Here is a 16,395-nt window from a genome sequence, read left to right as displayed (position 1 = left end):
AGACATTTATTGTGTATTGCCAGCAGTAGAAGTGCTGGTAGTAGGTGCTGAGGTGGGCACCGGTTCCTTTTCCTGGACCTCACCAACCACCATATCGGCAACCAGATCCATGGCTGCACCGTTGGCTGGGGTCTTTGGGGCCTTGACGCCATTGTTCACCTCAATGCCCGATATAAATAGAGCACTCACGCCTTCCAGGCCGGCCACAAAAAATACAAAGGAGGCTGGCAATGGCGAAATGAGTAATCGTAGACCCGATCTCAAGCCAAGACCCTTCATCTTTGACAACCCAGAAGAAGTACAAAGTAAGGATATCGCTAACCGCCATGGCTACCATGAACAGGGCCGAAGGCGCTACACCCAACCGTTTGTTTAGGATGCCTAGGTTGGCGGATATCAACGCGAATGGAATCATCAACTTCAAGATCAGTAGCGCGCCCTGTGAGAACGGATCGAAGACGGGGATCAATCGATTGACGCTGGCCATACTGAAACCCGAGATTGAAGCAATGTTTCCGGTGCTGAAGAAGGCTGACTGGATGAGTACGAAGAAGAACAGAGCAATCCGTACGTCTGACAACTTCAATGGTCGAAACTCGGAAGCCGTACTAGAGTCTGAACTCCTGGAGGCTATGCCATTCGTATCCATCGCTTTTGGGGATGATAATGCCGAGAAGATATATCCATAGTGTTCGAGGCGGACCCAAGTGAGTAGGGTAAGAAAGTAGACGAAGTAGAACAGACCCTCGTAAGAGATTGTCAAGATCACAAAGGTAGGTGCAAAAGTTAGGAATATCACCATCAAGCGATGGAGGTAGTGATTGTTTGGCTGGAGGCGATGAGAAAAGGGCATCAAGAGTGAGATGACCAAAACAAGCCACCCAACCACTTGGTTGCCACGAGGTAAACCGGCGCGCGCCTGGAGCGAGAGCGCACTCGAGCGTGTGACGAGCATTGCTAGTAGAACTAGACCGGTCTGGGTAATTATCAGTATAGGATACGGCGGACAGGGTGTGCTTGTTCTCTTGAGGCTTACCTGAACACCGATCAATGCTCGCGAGATATGGTTGCTCTTCGACGGCCCCTTGGGCTTTGATGTTTCGGCAATCAGTTTATCTTCGAAGAGCAGATAGCAGACACCAGCGGCCACCATCAGCGAGCCACCCAGCATTCTACGCACAAACGTCAGTTACGCTCGAGATTCCCATGGGAAGATAACCCACATAAAAGTGATATTTTCAGTCTTCATGGCAGGCGGTAACAGAGTGAAAACACTCATGGCTAGACACGAACCAAACCAAGTGACTGAAAGGACGCTATGCTTCTGGAGAAATGAGATACCCAAGACAAGCGGATAGAAAGCACCAATGCAGAATAAAACGGTCAATACCTCGCGGCGGAGATACCCCAATGCCTGTCAATATGGATTAGCGATTAAATGTAATTGGGACAAGACCATCGAGTACTCACAAGCGATTCGATAACCCCAAGATATAAGACGGAGTTTACGACAAGGGATAAGACACGGGGTCCTGATGTGACATGCCCGAAAAGGGCTCGTCGCCCTTTCACCAAGCTTTCGCGGCGTGCAAATACTTCCTCCCAGAACAGCACTGGGAAGAACGCGTAAGCGTAGTAAGTCACCGGGGATCTCGATACGATAAAGGAGGCGTAAAGAGCCACAAGGATGGATGAAAAGAAGAGCACACCCCCAAGGGATCTCTGTGGCTGCGTTGACCCTTGCAATACATGAAGGTCAACCACAGTGGTGATCGCATAAGCCATCCAGCCAAGATACCCTATTGTGATGAGCACACGAAGGAAAAGCCAGTCATATGTCTGCAGGTATCGCAGGCCCTCTAACGAAAGTTGGATGAGGGCCGCCGTCTCTTCGATAGCTTCCTCTGATCGCCCATTTTCAATCAGTCCGCGGATAGCATCAAGACGTGCCTCCAGGGTTTGGCCTTCCGCACTCAGTGGCGCATATGGTCGGAACCTGAGCTCTGTGGCTATCTTGGAGTTCTCCTTAACCCGGTACATCTCCAATATTTCCTGCGCATTTACTAGGGAGGCCTTTGCTTTTTCTTCGACGCTTGCAGACAAGTACGATAATGGCAGCTCCCCGACCGAGTTGGCGGGGAATTCGGTGCCTACGAGGTAGGTCATCAAGGCCGCGACGTCCGCTTGTGCAACGTCGTGTCTCCTCACGTGGTCAAGGTTCCAGTCAGAAGAGTATTCGTCGTGGCCTGGCGCAATGGTACCCGGATAAAGAGATGGCTTAGCGATACCGGAACCCCAGGCGATTAGAGGGGTTCTGGTACAATCCGGATGTCCATCTCCATGGCTACCCCAGTCACTCATACCATGATCTGCGGTGAAGACAAACGCCGTTCTGTCATCTGCGTAGAATTTGTTCATGAGTTCGGTAATCTCCTTCACTCCCTGATCCACGACCTTGATGTTGTTCAGGTACTCCTTGGAGTGGGGATTGAAGCCGTGGCCAGTTGTGTCGAGTCCCAACAGGTGCAAGAAGAAGACTATCTTGTCTTGCCTTAGAGCCCGGTTCAGCGTCTTGTTCTTCTCTGCCTCGGCAAACAGCTCCTTGACATGGTCGAACACCCACAGGTCAAGATGAAGGGCATCTTGAGAGAAATCTTCGAATTCGGCAGGGTAACAGTCGGCGTCAATCCTGCCGGGCGTGGCACCGTGTTCGAACATTGGCAAGATATCGGGACTCCCCCAGCTCCACGTGTGCCTGCTTCGGTTGAATACGCTGTCAAAGTTGACCGGATTCAATTTCCAGCCAGTGGCAACGGCCGACACATCTTCATATAAGCCAGCTATCAAGGCTACATGTCCCGGGCGCGACTCGGTAGGAACTCGTGTGTGCGAAACTCCAAAGGTGCCGTGCTCCAGAATGCGCGAGCGCAAGAACGGGGCCAGAGGTCGCGGGGTCAAATCGTCTTCTGAGGAGGGGTTCGGGTCCGGGAAAGACTGGAGAGCTTTATCGGCGCGTAGACCGTCGCCTTGTTTACAGGTTATCAGCGTTGAGGAACACAGAGGCGCGCATGGGTTGGAGGCTGTATTCACCAACAAACAGTACCAAGCGATCAGCGGGTGCTTTGGCTGCCACGGGCCTGTCGACTTGGAAAAGGCGCATGCCAGACACTATGGGACTGACGAAATAGATATCGAATATAGATATAAAGTACAGAATGTGAAAGACCATGGCAATTGCCAGGAATTTGAAGCGAGTGAAAGACGCCATGGCGAAGGGCAAGGTGTTGTTCGTGTGTCTCTCTGGCAGATATTTGTGTTTGCGACAAGACGAGATGTCGTCACAAGCCCAAGCAGTCAAAGTCGCAAGCCAGACGTTCGTTCCGCCATATGCAATGGTCCAAGAAAAACAAAGCGAAGGTAGGTGCTCAGTTGCAGTTTATCAGAGTTTGGCCCAAAGAAAAAAAAGGAAAAGAAAACGAAGCGCGCTTCTACTCCACGAGAGGTACGGACGACGAGACGGTTGATGTCGAAGGAGGCCAGACAGAGAACACGATTCGGAAATTATTATGAAGATGGATGCGCCTCTTGTGCCTGCCAATCTTTGGTGTGGAGTCCAACACGTTGACGCTGTGCTGCATCTACGACAAGTACCTAACCAAGACCCGTAAGTTCTGGAGCTTGTCTGCTCGTTGCAGCCCGTCAGTGGTGGCATCCTTGGTAATGGTGGGTGAACAGGCGTTCTCCGTCATTTACAGGGGTTCGGTTCGATTCCCTTTAGCGCATTCGGCGCCTTGGGATCTCTTGAAAGGGGTCCAGCGAAGTATGTTAACTCCCGACTCTCAAGGGACGCCTCAACCCACATCACTTCAAACTGGTACTGAAAAATCTCTCTCTACGTGATGTGGGTTTGCCGTTTCTTACCAACGCCCCTTTATGCTTGCGTACGGCCCTTCCCGAAACAGAGCCTTGAATATAGGTAGCTACATGTACATGTAGATATAAGGAAAGGTTCACCTATACCATCATGTAAGTAGAAAACTATAGCTTTGGCGCACCTTGATGGCCAAGTCAAGACGCCATCAAGGTCTACAACGGTCCCCAATAAGATTCTACGAGATTGCCTAATTTTAACCTCACTACGTTGATATCCGGAGTATATGTCCTTCGGTGTGGTCACTTGCAGAAACGACTTCAGAACATCGGCAGCTTCAACATTAGAAAATGGATCTTACAACACAAGCGCGTCGTCAATTCATCCAATCCACTAAAACGCCAGAAACGGAAGGGGTATCACTAAACTTGCAGCCTCGCAAAACCATACCATGCTTATCGCGCCTTTGATTCCCCTCAATCCAGCCGTTCTGTCAACGACTTCATCACACGCGAGTAAAACTTGGCCGCGTGCGGGCGGGGAACGAGATTTCTTCCACAAGGAAATTAGGGAGCACCTCTATCAGGTCTCGGTCCCGGCTCTCATCCAGCTGAGGCATGTATATAAACTCTGCATCATCAATGTTCTCAGACTCTTCGTCTGGTCCCACAGAGAGCTTGAAGTGAAGAGCTGCAGATCCGAGTCAGTATTGGCCACACAAATATCACCCGGGTGGGATAACTTACTTCCATTCCTCCCGGTTTGGATGCAATCGTAAACCTCGCCATCTTCCTCGCGCTTCACGCCTGTGATGATCAAACCAGTCATGTCGGCATAGAGATCCTCCTTCAGTTGCGCCACCTGAGCAGCCGCTTCGGCATTAGCGAGCAGCCGGCCAGGGGCAGAATTGTTCTTGATTGCACTGCTGGGCACTTTAACCTGGGCGGCCTCGGCGGATCGTGCTGCTGCCAGTTTTGTCTTCAGCGTCTTGATTTCCGCCTGGGCCTCAGTCAAAGACTTGGACGTTTCTCCGAGCTTCGTTTGCGCCGCAGCCACTTTGTCTTCGCTCGACTCAAGTTGCTGCTTCATGCGTTGCCCCTCTTTTGCCAATTCTGTCTGAGTAGCAAGCTGTGCTTTAAGGGTGGTAATCAATTGGTCGGCAGCTTTGAGATTTGTTAGCACTGTTCCGGGAGGGAAGGTCTCAAACTCTTAAAACTCACTCTCAGCTCTTTCTTCCCCTTGTTTCTTTAACTTGTCGTAGTTTCGCTCTGCCTCCTTGATTCCCAGTTCACGCAAGTCGCGGTATTTAGCCTCCAAGCTATCGTACTTCCGGGTCAAATCGCCCAAACGCCGGCGCAACATGGGGTCGTGAAGTTCAGAGTCTGAAGCCGCCATTGGCCGTCGACTAGCACTGAAGGGAACCATATGATGCTGAGGCCGTTGTGCGGAGGACATAACAGAGCGGCTATATGCAGGTATCGGAAGATCCTCGACTTCATCCTGGTCTAGACTATCGTCGAACGTCTCGATCGGCTGCGTCTCTGGTATTTCCCGTTGGGGCGGCTGCGTTTCTGGTATCTCAAGGTCCATGGGAGGTGTTGCCGTTTGCGCCTTAGGCTTGCGCCCTCTCCTAGCTGGCTGAGAAGCTGGCTCCGGTTCGGAGTCAACCGCCGGCTGATCCGTCACGTCCGACAACCTCGCGGCTTTGGCGCCGCGCGGACGACCACGAGCACCTTTAGGCTTGACATTACCCTCGATGCTGTCTTCGTTCTGCGATGGCTCGTCCTCTATCTCGGCGTCCTCCGGTGCTTGTCGCTTCCGACCTCGTCCTTGCATGGGCTTCTGCTTCGAATTATCTGTGCTATTATGCGCTGCGATACTCGTCTGGCGCGTCGCATTCTGAGCAGTGTTGGTGGCTTTTGCAGCGGCAGCCGGCCGTCCTCTCTTTGCTGGTGCCATTGTCGAGATCAGCGTGCCCTGTTCCTCCTCATCCGACTCCAAAAGACCGAGCAGTGCCTTGGACTTAGCCTTTGGCATGGACCGAAACCGATTTTACGCGATGCTGGATTGATAGAGTGCACTTTCGTGGGGCCGATCCCTCTGCAATCTGGCGTATACGGGATGTAATAGAACTTCAAGTAGGGAATATCGAATGATCAAAGTCCTACTTCGTAGTGTTATGCGTTCCGTGTTCTGGGTTCCGCGTTTGGCGCCGTGTCGATCGCGTTCGAGTGGCACAAGTTGCAGGTGGCTCAATGATAGAGTGAGCAGCGGGATTCGAAAGAGGCAGGCCCGTATGTAAAGAAAGTGAAGTAAACAATAAAGACCGTGCTGCCGGTCGAGCCCCACCGGAAGAAGCCGCCGCACGTCCAGCTTGCCAGCCCAGTCTGGTACAACTTTGCTGTACCTACAGGCACAGGCACAGGCGCAGGCACAGGCGCAGGCTACAGTACCTACTCCAGCCCAGTCAGCACCACTTGGCACTGGGCTATCAATGTGCTCTCCACGTTATCAATCAATGGATCGATCTTTGGGAACATCCCACGGCTTTACCACTTTACCATAGCTAGCCGTCTTTGGTGGCGATTAATTGCACATCGCCTCTTCAATCCTCGGCGCATGTTTGTCGGCCCCCTTCTCCTCGACGGATCATCTTGTGATTGGCCTCTTCCGACGAATCCCATCCAACTCAGGGAAAAGCCCATGTGCTCCAGCTACATCTCGCCTCGATCTTGCCCGAGTACCAACCTAGCAGTGTAGACACATTTGCTTTCTTTTTCCTCTTCTCTTCCCCCTTCGTCGCATTAAACCAGCAAATGCTTCTCGGCTGGTTGAATCAAGCCGTCAACATGGGCGACAGAAGGCGCGGCGGTTCCGATTATTTCTGGGACGTCACCTTATTACTGGGCATGGTAAGAAACCCTGTGTCGCACGGGCTACGCCATTTACATGCAGTCGTAGGCTAACTGAGCATCTTCGCTATGCGATAGACCGGCCTTGCCTGGTGGGTTACCAGAAACCTCGTTTCGAGTCTACAGTCAACACTCGCGGATCCGGAGAAAGAGAAGCACGAACAAGCTAGGATCAAAGCCAAGGCGAATCTGCAACGGTTGCAAAAATCCCGGGGGCAAGATGACACAGAAGACGGAGATGATTCGGCCAGCAGTTCCCGCAAAGGTCCACATATAGAAGACCTCCAGCTCAATGAATACGAAAATCTCGTGGCCATGGAGGTGGTGGCGCCGGAAGACATCTCAGTTGGATTTGACGGTAGGTGCACTTGGGTTGCCAACGCCGATATCAGCCTACTGACCCAATCATAGATATTGGTGGCTTGGAAGATATCATCGAGGAAGTGAAAGAATCGGTCATATACCCGCTAACCATGCCGCATCTGTACTCTCACGCAGCGCCACTGTTATCAGCACCCTCGGGGGTGCTTCTCTACGGACCCCCAGGCTGCGGCAAGACCATGCTGGCCAAAGCCGTTGCCCACGAAAGCGGTGCTTCCTTCATCAACCTTCACATCTCCACTCTGACGGAAAAATGGTATGGAGACTCGAATAAGCTTGTTCGGGCTGTCTTCTCTCTTGCGCGTAAACTGCAGCCGGCTATTATCTTCATTGATGAGATCGATGCGGTCTTGGGTACACGGAGAAGTGGTGAGCACGAAGCCAGTGGCATGGTAAAAGCCGAGTAGGTAATGTAAACTCCCCTCTGTGAGTCCATACTGATACAAAAGCAGGTTCATGACGTTGTGGGATGGCTTAACTTCAGCAAACACACGTGGCGTACCAGCAAGGATCTGCGTGCTGGGTGCGACAAACCGCATTCATGACATTGACGAAGCTATTTTACGGAGAATGCCCAAGAAATTCCCCGTCTCCCTGCCAGATAAGAGCCAAAGATTACGGATACTCCAACTGGTCTTGAAGGACACCAAGACTGACACGGATCAATTCAACATGGAATACCTGGCAAGGGTCACGGCAGGAATGTCTGGCAGCGACATCAAAGAGGCTTGCCGGGATGCTGCCATGGTTCCCGTGCGAGAGTTCATCCGCGAGCATAAGGCTAGTGGCAATGCCATGTCGAGTATTGATCCCACTCAAGTCCGAGGCCTGAGGACAGAAGATTTCTTTGGTCGGAAAGGTGGTGGACACATCCTCCAGCAAAACCACCACCACCAGCAAGCAAAGTCCTCGAGCGACGAGTATGAGGATATCGATGACGACGATGACGAACCGAACGTAGTGGTGCCAAGTGGCAGCAAGAAGGCTTCAGCAGAAACCTCCGCATGATTATTGTGTAGTGGTAGTCTTGCGAAATAGGGGTGGGAGAGACTAGGCGACTCATCTCATGATGGCATGCGCAATCCAACATGTTGCATACGATACTGGATGACGCATTAGCCACTGCGAGTACATTACTCCGACTTGTGGGATAGATATTGTGGTATAGTGGGTGTTAGAGTCCATCGGGCCACCTTCGCACTGTCTCGCATGAGCAGGGCCTCGGCATCCAATAAGGAAGGGTGACAACCAAGAGAAGGCTCGGCATAGGTCAGTCACAGCGGCGCATGTAAGAGGGGATTTCTGGAAATGTTAGGTTAAAGTTTTGCATTTTCTACAATCCCGAATACCATTTGATCCTTTCCGGGGCTCACCTATTCCATCCTTCGGGGCGAGAGCCTGCACTCTCAAGATCCATACAGAGATGCTGCAGTTGGAAGTAGGCGACACGCCCCTGAATTCTAGCGCAATCGTACCCTTCTTCACATAAGTACAGGCAAACGTCGGCCATCAAATTGATTGTCTGGATGTCGCTAGCAGGACATGTCCAAGGTGCAAGTGCCTCCTTAGGTAACAACAATTAACTAACGTAAATCTTCCAGTTGATGCGTCAAAATCGATCAATTGATCGACAGGGATCAAATGTTCAGGGGCCCAAGCATTTTGGACCCCTCTACTCCAGCTTGTCGTCACTACTTTGAGCCCCGCCGTTGTATCCAGTGCTTGCTGTTGAGGCCTTTCCGCATGGGGCTGCTCCATTCCATGTGCAATGTACTCTTCAGCATGCCAGCCAGCCATTGACGGTATTGGTATTGTAAGTCGACAGTAAACTTGACAGCTCTTGGCTGCCTTAGCCGACCTATCTATACTTACTTACTTTAGGTATACCGCACATCAACTGTTCAATGCTGCCATCAATGAAGCATGTTCCCTTTGCTCAGGCCATACATATACTCTCCACTTTTTAAGGCTCGGAACGGGGCCAAATCAGCTGGGAGTCGATGGTCAGTGGCCTCTGGCTCTGGCTCTGGCTCTGGTTCTGTCGTGCTGAGGTGGGAGAGGTTCAGGTCAGGCCAGGTAAGGTACCTAAGGTACCTAAGGTTCCAGGTCCCTGTTATTCTTACGTCGTCCCGTGCTCCATACCTCATCAATGTACCTCCCACTCCCGCCTTGCCTGTCTGCCTTCTGCCTTGGGAGAGAGGAAGTAATCCTCACTCAGAAGCTTAACAACCTCCAGGCCGACATTGCCCTTTACCCTTCGCCCTTCTACCACATTCTATTCCGAAGGGGGAGGTAAGCAACTTCTTTTGTCAGCCGAATCGCCAGAGAAGCGGGTTTTAGGGTGCCACCAAGACTTTGCAAAGCCGACCTTGGTCTGCCGCTCGTTCCTGCTCCGTACCCTCATCCTCCATCCTCCATTCCGACGTCACAAGACCAGCTTCGGATTTGATTCACACAAAAGCCACACTGACACATTCTTGTCACCGCCAAAATGTAAGCGCTACCTGCCGGAGCACCTCCCTTGGGCCCTGCCCTCTAATGACTTTCTTTTTCTCGACAGGCGTATCACCTTAAATGTCAACAACCCCGAGGTCGAAGAGTCCGAGTTGCGCTTGTTGACTCTCGATGTCTTCCCCGACATGACCCTCGGCGCATTGCGCAGCTCTATCGAGGCCGAGGGCATCCCGGCGCCGTCGCAACACATCTACCACAACGGCCAGCTGATAACGGACGCCTCCAAGACCCTTCAGGAGTTACAGATCTCGGACGGCGACATGCTTGCGCTACACGTTCGTGACATGCGGGGTAATACCGGTGTCGCTCAACCTCCTCCTCAGCAGCAGCCGCAACAGCAGCAGCAACGACAGCAGCAGGCCGCCGCACAGCAGGACCCAGAGCTGGTCCGCCTGCAATTCCTTGGCGACCCCCGTCTCCAAGCTGAGCTCCGGCGTCGAAACCCCCAGATTGCGGACGCTCTGAACGACCCTACACGATTCGCTCAGCTCATGCGCCAGGGCAACGCCAGCCAGGAGGATGAAAGGCGTCAGAGAATGCGTGAAATCGAGCAGCTGAACCGGGATGAGTTCAATCCGGATGCGCAAGCTCGCATTGAGGAGATGATCCGGCAGCAGAACGTTATGGAGAACCTACAAAACGCCATGGAATATAACCCCGAGTGTATATAAACCAACCCCCTTTCCAACAGGAGGTCGCCTGCTAACGTTAGAACAGCTTTCGGTCGCGTACACCTGCTTTACATTGATGTCAAAGTCAACGGTACCAAAGTCAAGGCTCTGGTCGACTCTGGCGCCCAGGCAACAATCATGTCCCCTTCATGTGCCGAAGCCTGCAATATCATGCATCTTGTCGATCGCCGTTTTGCCGGCATTGCTCGTGGTGTAGGTACAGCAAACATCATTGGCCGGGTTCATTACACGATGCTACAACTGGGTTCTCGGTACCTCCCCGCCGCATTCACCGTCATGGAGGGCAAGTCGGTTGATCTCTTGCTGGGTCTGGATATTCTCAAGGGCCACCAGGCGACCATTGACCTGTCGCGCAATAAACTGATTATCCAGGGCGAGGAAGTTGAGTTCTTGGGCGAGTCAGATATTCCCAGGGAGACGGAAGCGGCTTTGAACGAGGAACCCACAGTCCAAGGCCCAGGGGGTACTACGATAGGCGCTCGTTCTGGTGCAGTCACAGGTCCGTCCGCGCCAGCTGGTGGTGCTGCGGCCCCAGCTGCGGCTCCGAGCACAACTACAGCTCCTGCGTCAGCGCCTACGCCTTCCACCGGCCCACCTGCTTCAGGATCAGCATCCACAGCTAGCTCACAAGCGCCAGGCTCGGCTGTGCCTGTGCCCCCTCCCCAGCGCCAGCCCCAGCAGTTCCCCGAAGAGAAAATTGAGAAGTTAATGGCACTTGGCGTCAACAGACAGGACGCCATCAACGCTCTCGAAGCTACCGATGGGAACGTCGAGTACGCTGCTGGCCTGCTTTTCCAGAACATGTAAAATTCGGATATCACTACGTCGACAGTCTCAAGTGTGACCGCTCGGTGGAGTTTGGTACAGGAGGACTCGGTGGGGACGGACGGACGGACATCGCATAGCGTTGAGAATTCGGAAACAACCAGGTTAATACATGCATTTGGGTGTCGCATAGGGATGAATCGGAACCCCCACGGTGCAGTAACGGGGGTGGGTCATAGAAGATGCAGCCGGGATAAGGAGAACAAGCAAGCAATCAGCACGTGTCCACACGTTCATTCTGACAAGAGTACCACGAAGAAGACTTGTTTGATTAGAGGCCTTGGTTTTTGTTTATCGCCTAAGGATGTTGTTGGTATATGTACCTATGTGACTTTTGCCAACGCTATATGGCACTGGAGGACAGGAAGGGGTAGATATGAAAACAGTAAAAAACGGCAAACCAACAATCCTATCTAAGTTTGTACACACATGGCTTGAGGATCTTGTTCTCGTCCACCTGGTCAACATCTTCCTTCTTGGCAGCCGGCCTTGCTCCGGCCCTCTTGTGGGGTCCGGCCCGGCCTCCTTCCTCCGTGACGACGTTTTTGCCCGCCGTCGGCTGCGCGCCCTTGATGAAATGCATCTTGACGAACATCTTGTTGCTCAAGTCGACGACGTCGCTGCCCTCTCCCTGCAGGACAAATCCGCGCTTCTGCAGCGCTGCGACGAAGGCCGAGACGTCCGTCTCCTGCCTCCGGTCGTCCATGCCGTCGACCTCGACGGCGAGCTCGGCGTTGTGTACCGACTCCAGCTCGGCGTGGGCCTCGGCCTTGGCCTCCTTGCTGAGCTTACCCTTGCCCTGCGGCAGCGTCGCCGCCTTCTTGCGGTTGCCGACGCTGTGGGTGACGACGGCGCCCTTCTTGCCCTTGGCGGGAGGCGCGAAGCGGCTCTTGATCTCGGCGATCCACAGCTCGCCCTTCCAGTGAAGCACGCGGTAGGCCTCGTCGATGAAGTCGAGCCAGTTGGTGCCCATAAGGGCGAGGCAGAAGATGGCCACGTTGACGCTGCCGTTGTGGAGCGGCAGGTTCGCAATGTCGGCGCGCGTCACGTGCGGGCTCGGGCTCTGCAGGTCGTAGCTCAGCACCTCGATGCGCAGCTTCTTCTTGTCGCCCTGCAGCGCCTCGGCGAGCTTCGCGTCGCCGCACCCCAGGTCGGCGATGGTGCATGTGCCGTTGGTGCGCAGCAGCTGTGGGCCGACTCTCGCCTTGCCCCGGGTTGGTTGCTGGCCCCGGGCTCTGATGTCGGCGACGTAACCGTCGACGGGGTTCTCGGGCCAGACGTTGACTTGTCTCCGGAAGCCCTCGTGGTACTCCTGAAACATCTCAGGCGACTCCTCGAATAGATGGAAGGCCTGTGCAGACGGCTTCGTATAGAGTGTCTCGTTAAGATGGCGGAACCGCGCCGAGATTAGCTTCTCCCTCATGGATGCCTGCAGAGGCGTGAGCTTAGGGGCGGCTTGCGCCGGAGCGGCCGTCTTCTGCTTGGGCGATTTCGTCGGGGCATCCTTGGCGTGCGCGCTGGGCTGTCCGTTGGCCTCGGCGTCCTCTGAATCCTGAGGCGTTGCGGCGGCCTTCTTGGCCTTTTCTTTTCCTTCCTGCTGGGTTTCGATGAAGGCGCTTCTGAGGTTGTTTCACCCTCCTCACCATCCCTTCCTACGGTTGCCTCTCCTCCCTTGACCCTGGGCCCATTGGCGGAAGCGGCAGGCTCTTGCTTGCCCTTCGGGGTCGAGCCAAACCCGGTGGCAGGGCCCTTCGCCTTCTTCTTCGGCTTGCCCTCAATCACCTGCTCATAGAGGTCTGCAAGATTGGACGCGGTGACATTGCCTCCCGGACCTGACGAGGGTCGCTTCCTCTTTTTGTCCGACTTGTCAGATTTGTCGTTGCTGGCCGTTTCCGGCTTTGCCTTTGCTTCCTTGTTGGCAGGGGGCGCTGCGGCCTCTGGCTTGAGGTTGGCGGCGGACACCGACCAGCCTGGGACTGCAAACATCTTAAGTTTATATCGGCCTTTTCTTCTTCTTCTTCTTTCCTGCGCTTATGCACTAAAATTCCAGCGTTGGGGAGGAAGTCTCGCGACAAAAGAGACACGAGGAAACCTAAACGAAGTCCGTAGAAAATCAATGGCCTGCTTATTTTGGCAGTTGCTAAGATTCAAAGTATCAGTCCAAACGTGATGAAGTTCAACGCCAGCAGATATCGATTTGCTGGGCTCGAAAATTTTAGGATTTACTTTTCGGTCGGCAGGTACCTTCCAGGCCCCGTAATGGCCCCGTACAGCAGACAGGGGATTGCCTTAGTGCATAGGTAACCTTTAGGTAGTAGGTAGGTACTTACGCCGGAGAGTGTTCGCTGCAGCCCAGCCAATCAGCCATTTGGGTGGGGCAGGGGCAGTCACATTCTAGATCGATCAATTGAATGTTCCTTCTTGCCCAGGCCTGCCTGGATGTAAGTCCTGGACAAGTGAACATTGGATTACAAAGCCGGACTTCTTTCCCTGCAAGTCTTCAACTCACCAACCTCATTCCCATGCATACCTGCACCGACTCGACGAATGCATATTGATTGTGCCTCGGTCAGACAAGACCCATGGACATGGATAGGTACCTAACCTGATCTGGTTTATCTCGTAACGCATCCTCGGATCTCCACATCACGGACTCTCCGTCTAGCTACTTCATACTATATGCGCCTCCTCCTTGCCGTCCATCAACAATTACTCATCTGGCCATTGAAGTAGAGGTTTGTCACCTGTCACATTCATCCCTGAATGTCGGGCATGAGACACGACGGCTACCTTCATCACACTCGGCCCGATTTTGACATTGTTCCCAAGTCTATCCCAGCCAACTTATATCAAGTTCGTCTCGCTGCCGGAGACGCGGTTTGCACTCTGCAAGGGCTGGCTGGACGATATCATGCCACAGGCACTGTTACCTTCCCGTCGGCACTGTCCTAGCCACCAAACACAGTCACAATTAACCCAGCCCTGCATAGGGATCCTCACCTATGGGTAGTGCCAGGCTGGAGTGTTCAAGCTTCCAGAACAAACGCCCGTCGGAGCCCAGGGCGTCAAGCATGCAACCGCTGACACGCTAGAAACAGTTCGCTGCCGATGACAGCAATGATTACGAAGCTATATGTTCCGCACTCACTTATCTCTCCGGGGTCGTTCTTGGGGTCCATGCTACATGCGTCTTCGATTCCAGCCTACGCGAACGAAAGGTTGAAACCGGCCAATGGTTAGGGGACTGGACCTTGCCATCGTTGGTGGTCTAGGGGGCAAACACTCACCTCTCGCAAAGTTTGTAGCTTGCTCGCATTCTGCTCCCGAAAGCAATCAATGTTACCAAGCTTGGTGTGGTGTGGCAATTTGCATTCATGCTGGTCTAGTCACCAACATGTAGGTAAGCTTCTGCGTGGACCTCGGATGGGTCCCCCTACCACCTGGGGGCATTCACCGTTCGTGTCACCATGGCAAACTCCTCTGGAAATCCCGTCCCGCTCAGGTCTTGTCGGTCGACCTCTTCTGGGACCTCGCACAATGTGGAGCGTGGGGATGACAAATATGTCGAATAGGTCTGGGTGCATGGTCTCTCTCTCGCCCTTTTCTCGCCCTTTTCTCGCCCTCTCTCGCCCCCCCTTTTCCTCTCGCGAACCCAACGGCCTCGTGGATATGTCGGCATTCTCTTCTCTCTCAGCAGAGTAATCTGGCACATGCTACGCAATGGATCAAGGGCTCTCGGAGTAATACAGGGACGATGTAGCTGGCGCAACGGCTTTTGGTCGTTGAGGGTTGGGCCAAAGTCTCAGCGACTGGCGCATCCATCAATGTCCTACCTACGGTGACGTGGGTTTCGTAATCATGGGCATTATTTCTGATCACAATCATAGGACAGACCCGCGGTGGCGGCACACTCTTGATCGAGAACTCTTCTGACTGTGACAGAAAGCTTAAATGACCAGTTTGCAGTGGACGCTGTATTGATCTGGCGCACGCCACCATATGCTGTCAACGTACTCGAGCTTCGAAGGTACACATTTAGCTGGCTCCTATAGTTTTCAGGGCTCCGGGTCGATTTGTACGATGCTCAGTTCAACAGATTGGAACCATTGGCCACACTCAACATCTTTTTATGACGAAGTGTGTTGATATACACACACGCCCTCGCCAGAGCTTCTAGGCCGCATCGGTGAGCCATGGCTAACCAGGTGTGGGTGGGTGCAAAGACAGGATTAGAATCTCCCATTGCTCTCATATCAGCCTGTGGTGTCTGCAGGCCCAGCAGCGATGGTCACACACATCATCGTACAGAAGAAGTAGGTACACCTTGGCCCGTATTGACGATCAAGTTCACTATACATGCATTACAGTACAAGCATCCAAGCAAGTCATGTACAGTCAAAATCATGGGCTCTATGTTTGCATCGTTGTGTCTCGCCACAACCTTGCTGGGCCCATCTGGCAAGGGGGCAAGGACGAAGAAAACCATGCACTGGTCGGATGAGTTCGCTGGATGTATGTAAGCTGCGGAAACAGCGCCGCCCCCCGGTCCAGAGGGATTCCCATCTTATCGATCTATGTGATTTTAGGGTAGCATTGATGGCAATCATCGGCCACGGTGGATGGGATTTGGTCTCATCTGGTATGGCTGACATATGGACGTATACGTATACGGATACATATCCATATCCATATACCGATTGGTATGAATGGGAGGGACAAGGGGGAGACGGAACTGTCATCTTGGCTCGGGCAATCACCACCTTGACTAACGAAGAATACCTGCTCTAGCCCCACCCGCCAGCTATCTCTACCTAGACTGCCTAGGCTGCCTAGGCCCCAAGCGCTGTATTACGTGCCGTGCATAGATGGGCGTAGCTGCATACGGCATGGAGGAGTAGCAGGCCGGTTCATTCAGCTAATTCCAGCCACGAAATGAAGCTACTAACGTAGATTCGGCCGTACGTGCGACCACGACCACGACCACGACCACGGACCTCCAAGTCTTCACATACGCTTGCTTTTCCACTACATACCCTACCTACCTGTTCTGGCCTATACATGGACGTCTACGGCGACACCCTCACCCTTGCATATCCAAAGGTGTAGGAGGCACGCCCCCCCGTGCTCGCCCACAAGCATATCCTGAGTGTTGCTGCTTGGTTACACCGGTTTTGTTTCAGTCCTCCACTTTGGCTACCTG

The 16,395-nt window shown here is 53.3% G+C and overlaps 5 protein-coding genes across 5 annotated transcripts; 2 read left to right on the top strand and 3 right to left on the bottom strand.

Annotated features, from left to right (window-relative positions):
• Nucleotides 1-6: 6 nt before the first annotated feature.
• PG997_007696 (gpi-anchor biosynthetic protein) lies at nt 7-3,268 on the bottom strand (the record flags this gene model as incomplete). Its single annotated transcript, XM_066812011.1, has 6 exons — nt 7-279; nt 323-976; nt 1,037-1,172; nt 1,224-1,414; nt 1,471-3,026; nt 3,091-3,268. 6 exons carry the CDS (start codon nt 3,266-3,268, stop codon nt 7-9), a joined length of 2,988 nt encoding a protein of 995 aa, XP_066667353.1.
• Nucleotides 3,269-4,376: 1,108 nt separating this feature from the next.
• Nucleotides 4,377-5,908, bottom strand: PG997_007695 (uncharacterized protein; the record flags this gene model as incomplete). The annotated part of the gene is made up of 3 exons (XM_066812010.1): nt 4,377-4,561; nt 4,618-5,034; nt 5,092-5,908. The coding sequence occupies 3 exons, from the start codon at nt 5,906-5,908 to the stop codon at nt 4,377-4,379; spliced, it is 1,419 nt and encodes a 472-aa protein (XP_066667352.1).
• Nucleotides 5,909-6,687: 779 nt separating this feature from the next.
• On the top strand, nt 6,688-8,172 carry PG997_007694 (uncharacterized protein; the record flags this gene model as incomplete). Its single annotated transcript, XM_066812009.1, has 4 exons — nt 6,688-6,783; nt 6,862-7,141; nt 7,195-7,567; nt 7,617-8,172. The coding sequence occupies 4 exons, from the start codon at nt 6,688-6,690 to the stop codon at nt 8,170-8,172; spliced, it is 1,305 nt and encodes a 434-aa protein (XP_066667351.1).
• Nucleotides 8,173-8,932: 760 nt separating this feature from the next.
• On the top strand, nt 8,933-11,177 carry PG997_007693 (uncharacterized protein; the record flags this gene model as incomplete). Its single annotated transcript, XM_066812008.1, has 4 exons — nt 8,933-8,977; nt 9,401-9,456; nt 9,725-10,341; nt 10,396-11,177. 4 exons carry the CDS (start codon nt 8,933-8,935, stop codon nt 11,175-11,177), a joined length of 1,500 nt encoding a protein of 499 aa, XP_066667350.1.
• Nucleotides 11,178-11,604: 427 nt separating this feature from the next.
• On the bottom strand, nt 11,605-13,181 carry PG997_007692 (uncharacterized protein; the record flags this gene model as incomplete). Its single annotated transcript, XM_066812007.1, has 2 exons — nt 11,605-12,785; nt 12,839-13,181. The coding sequence occupies 2 exons, from the start codon at nt 13,179-13,181 to the stop codon at nt 11,605-11,607; spliced, it is 1,524 nt and encodes a 507-aa protein (XP_066667349.1).
• Nucleotides 13,182-16,395: the final 3,214 nt, after the last annotated feature.

This window comes from Apiospora hydei (genome assembly GCF_038363865.1).
Source record: "Apiospora hydei strain CBS 114990 chromosome Unknown utg000006l_segment0_segment0, whole genome shotgun sequence".
NCBI classification, from domain to species: Eukaryota; Fungi; Ascomycota; class Sordariomycetes; order Amphisphaeriales; family Apiosporaceae; genus Apiospora; species Apiospora hydei.
Note: the sequence above shows the minus strand (reverse complement) of the source record. Positions and strands in the feature narration are given on the sequence as shown.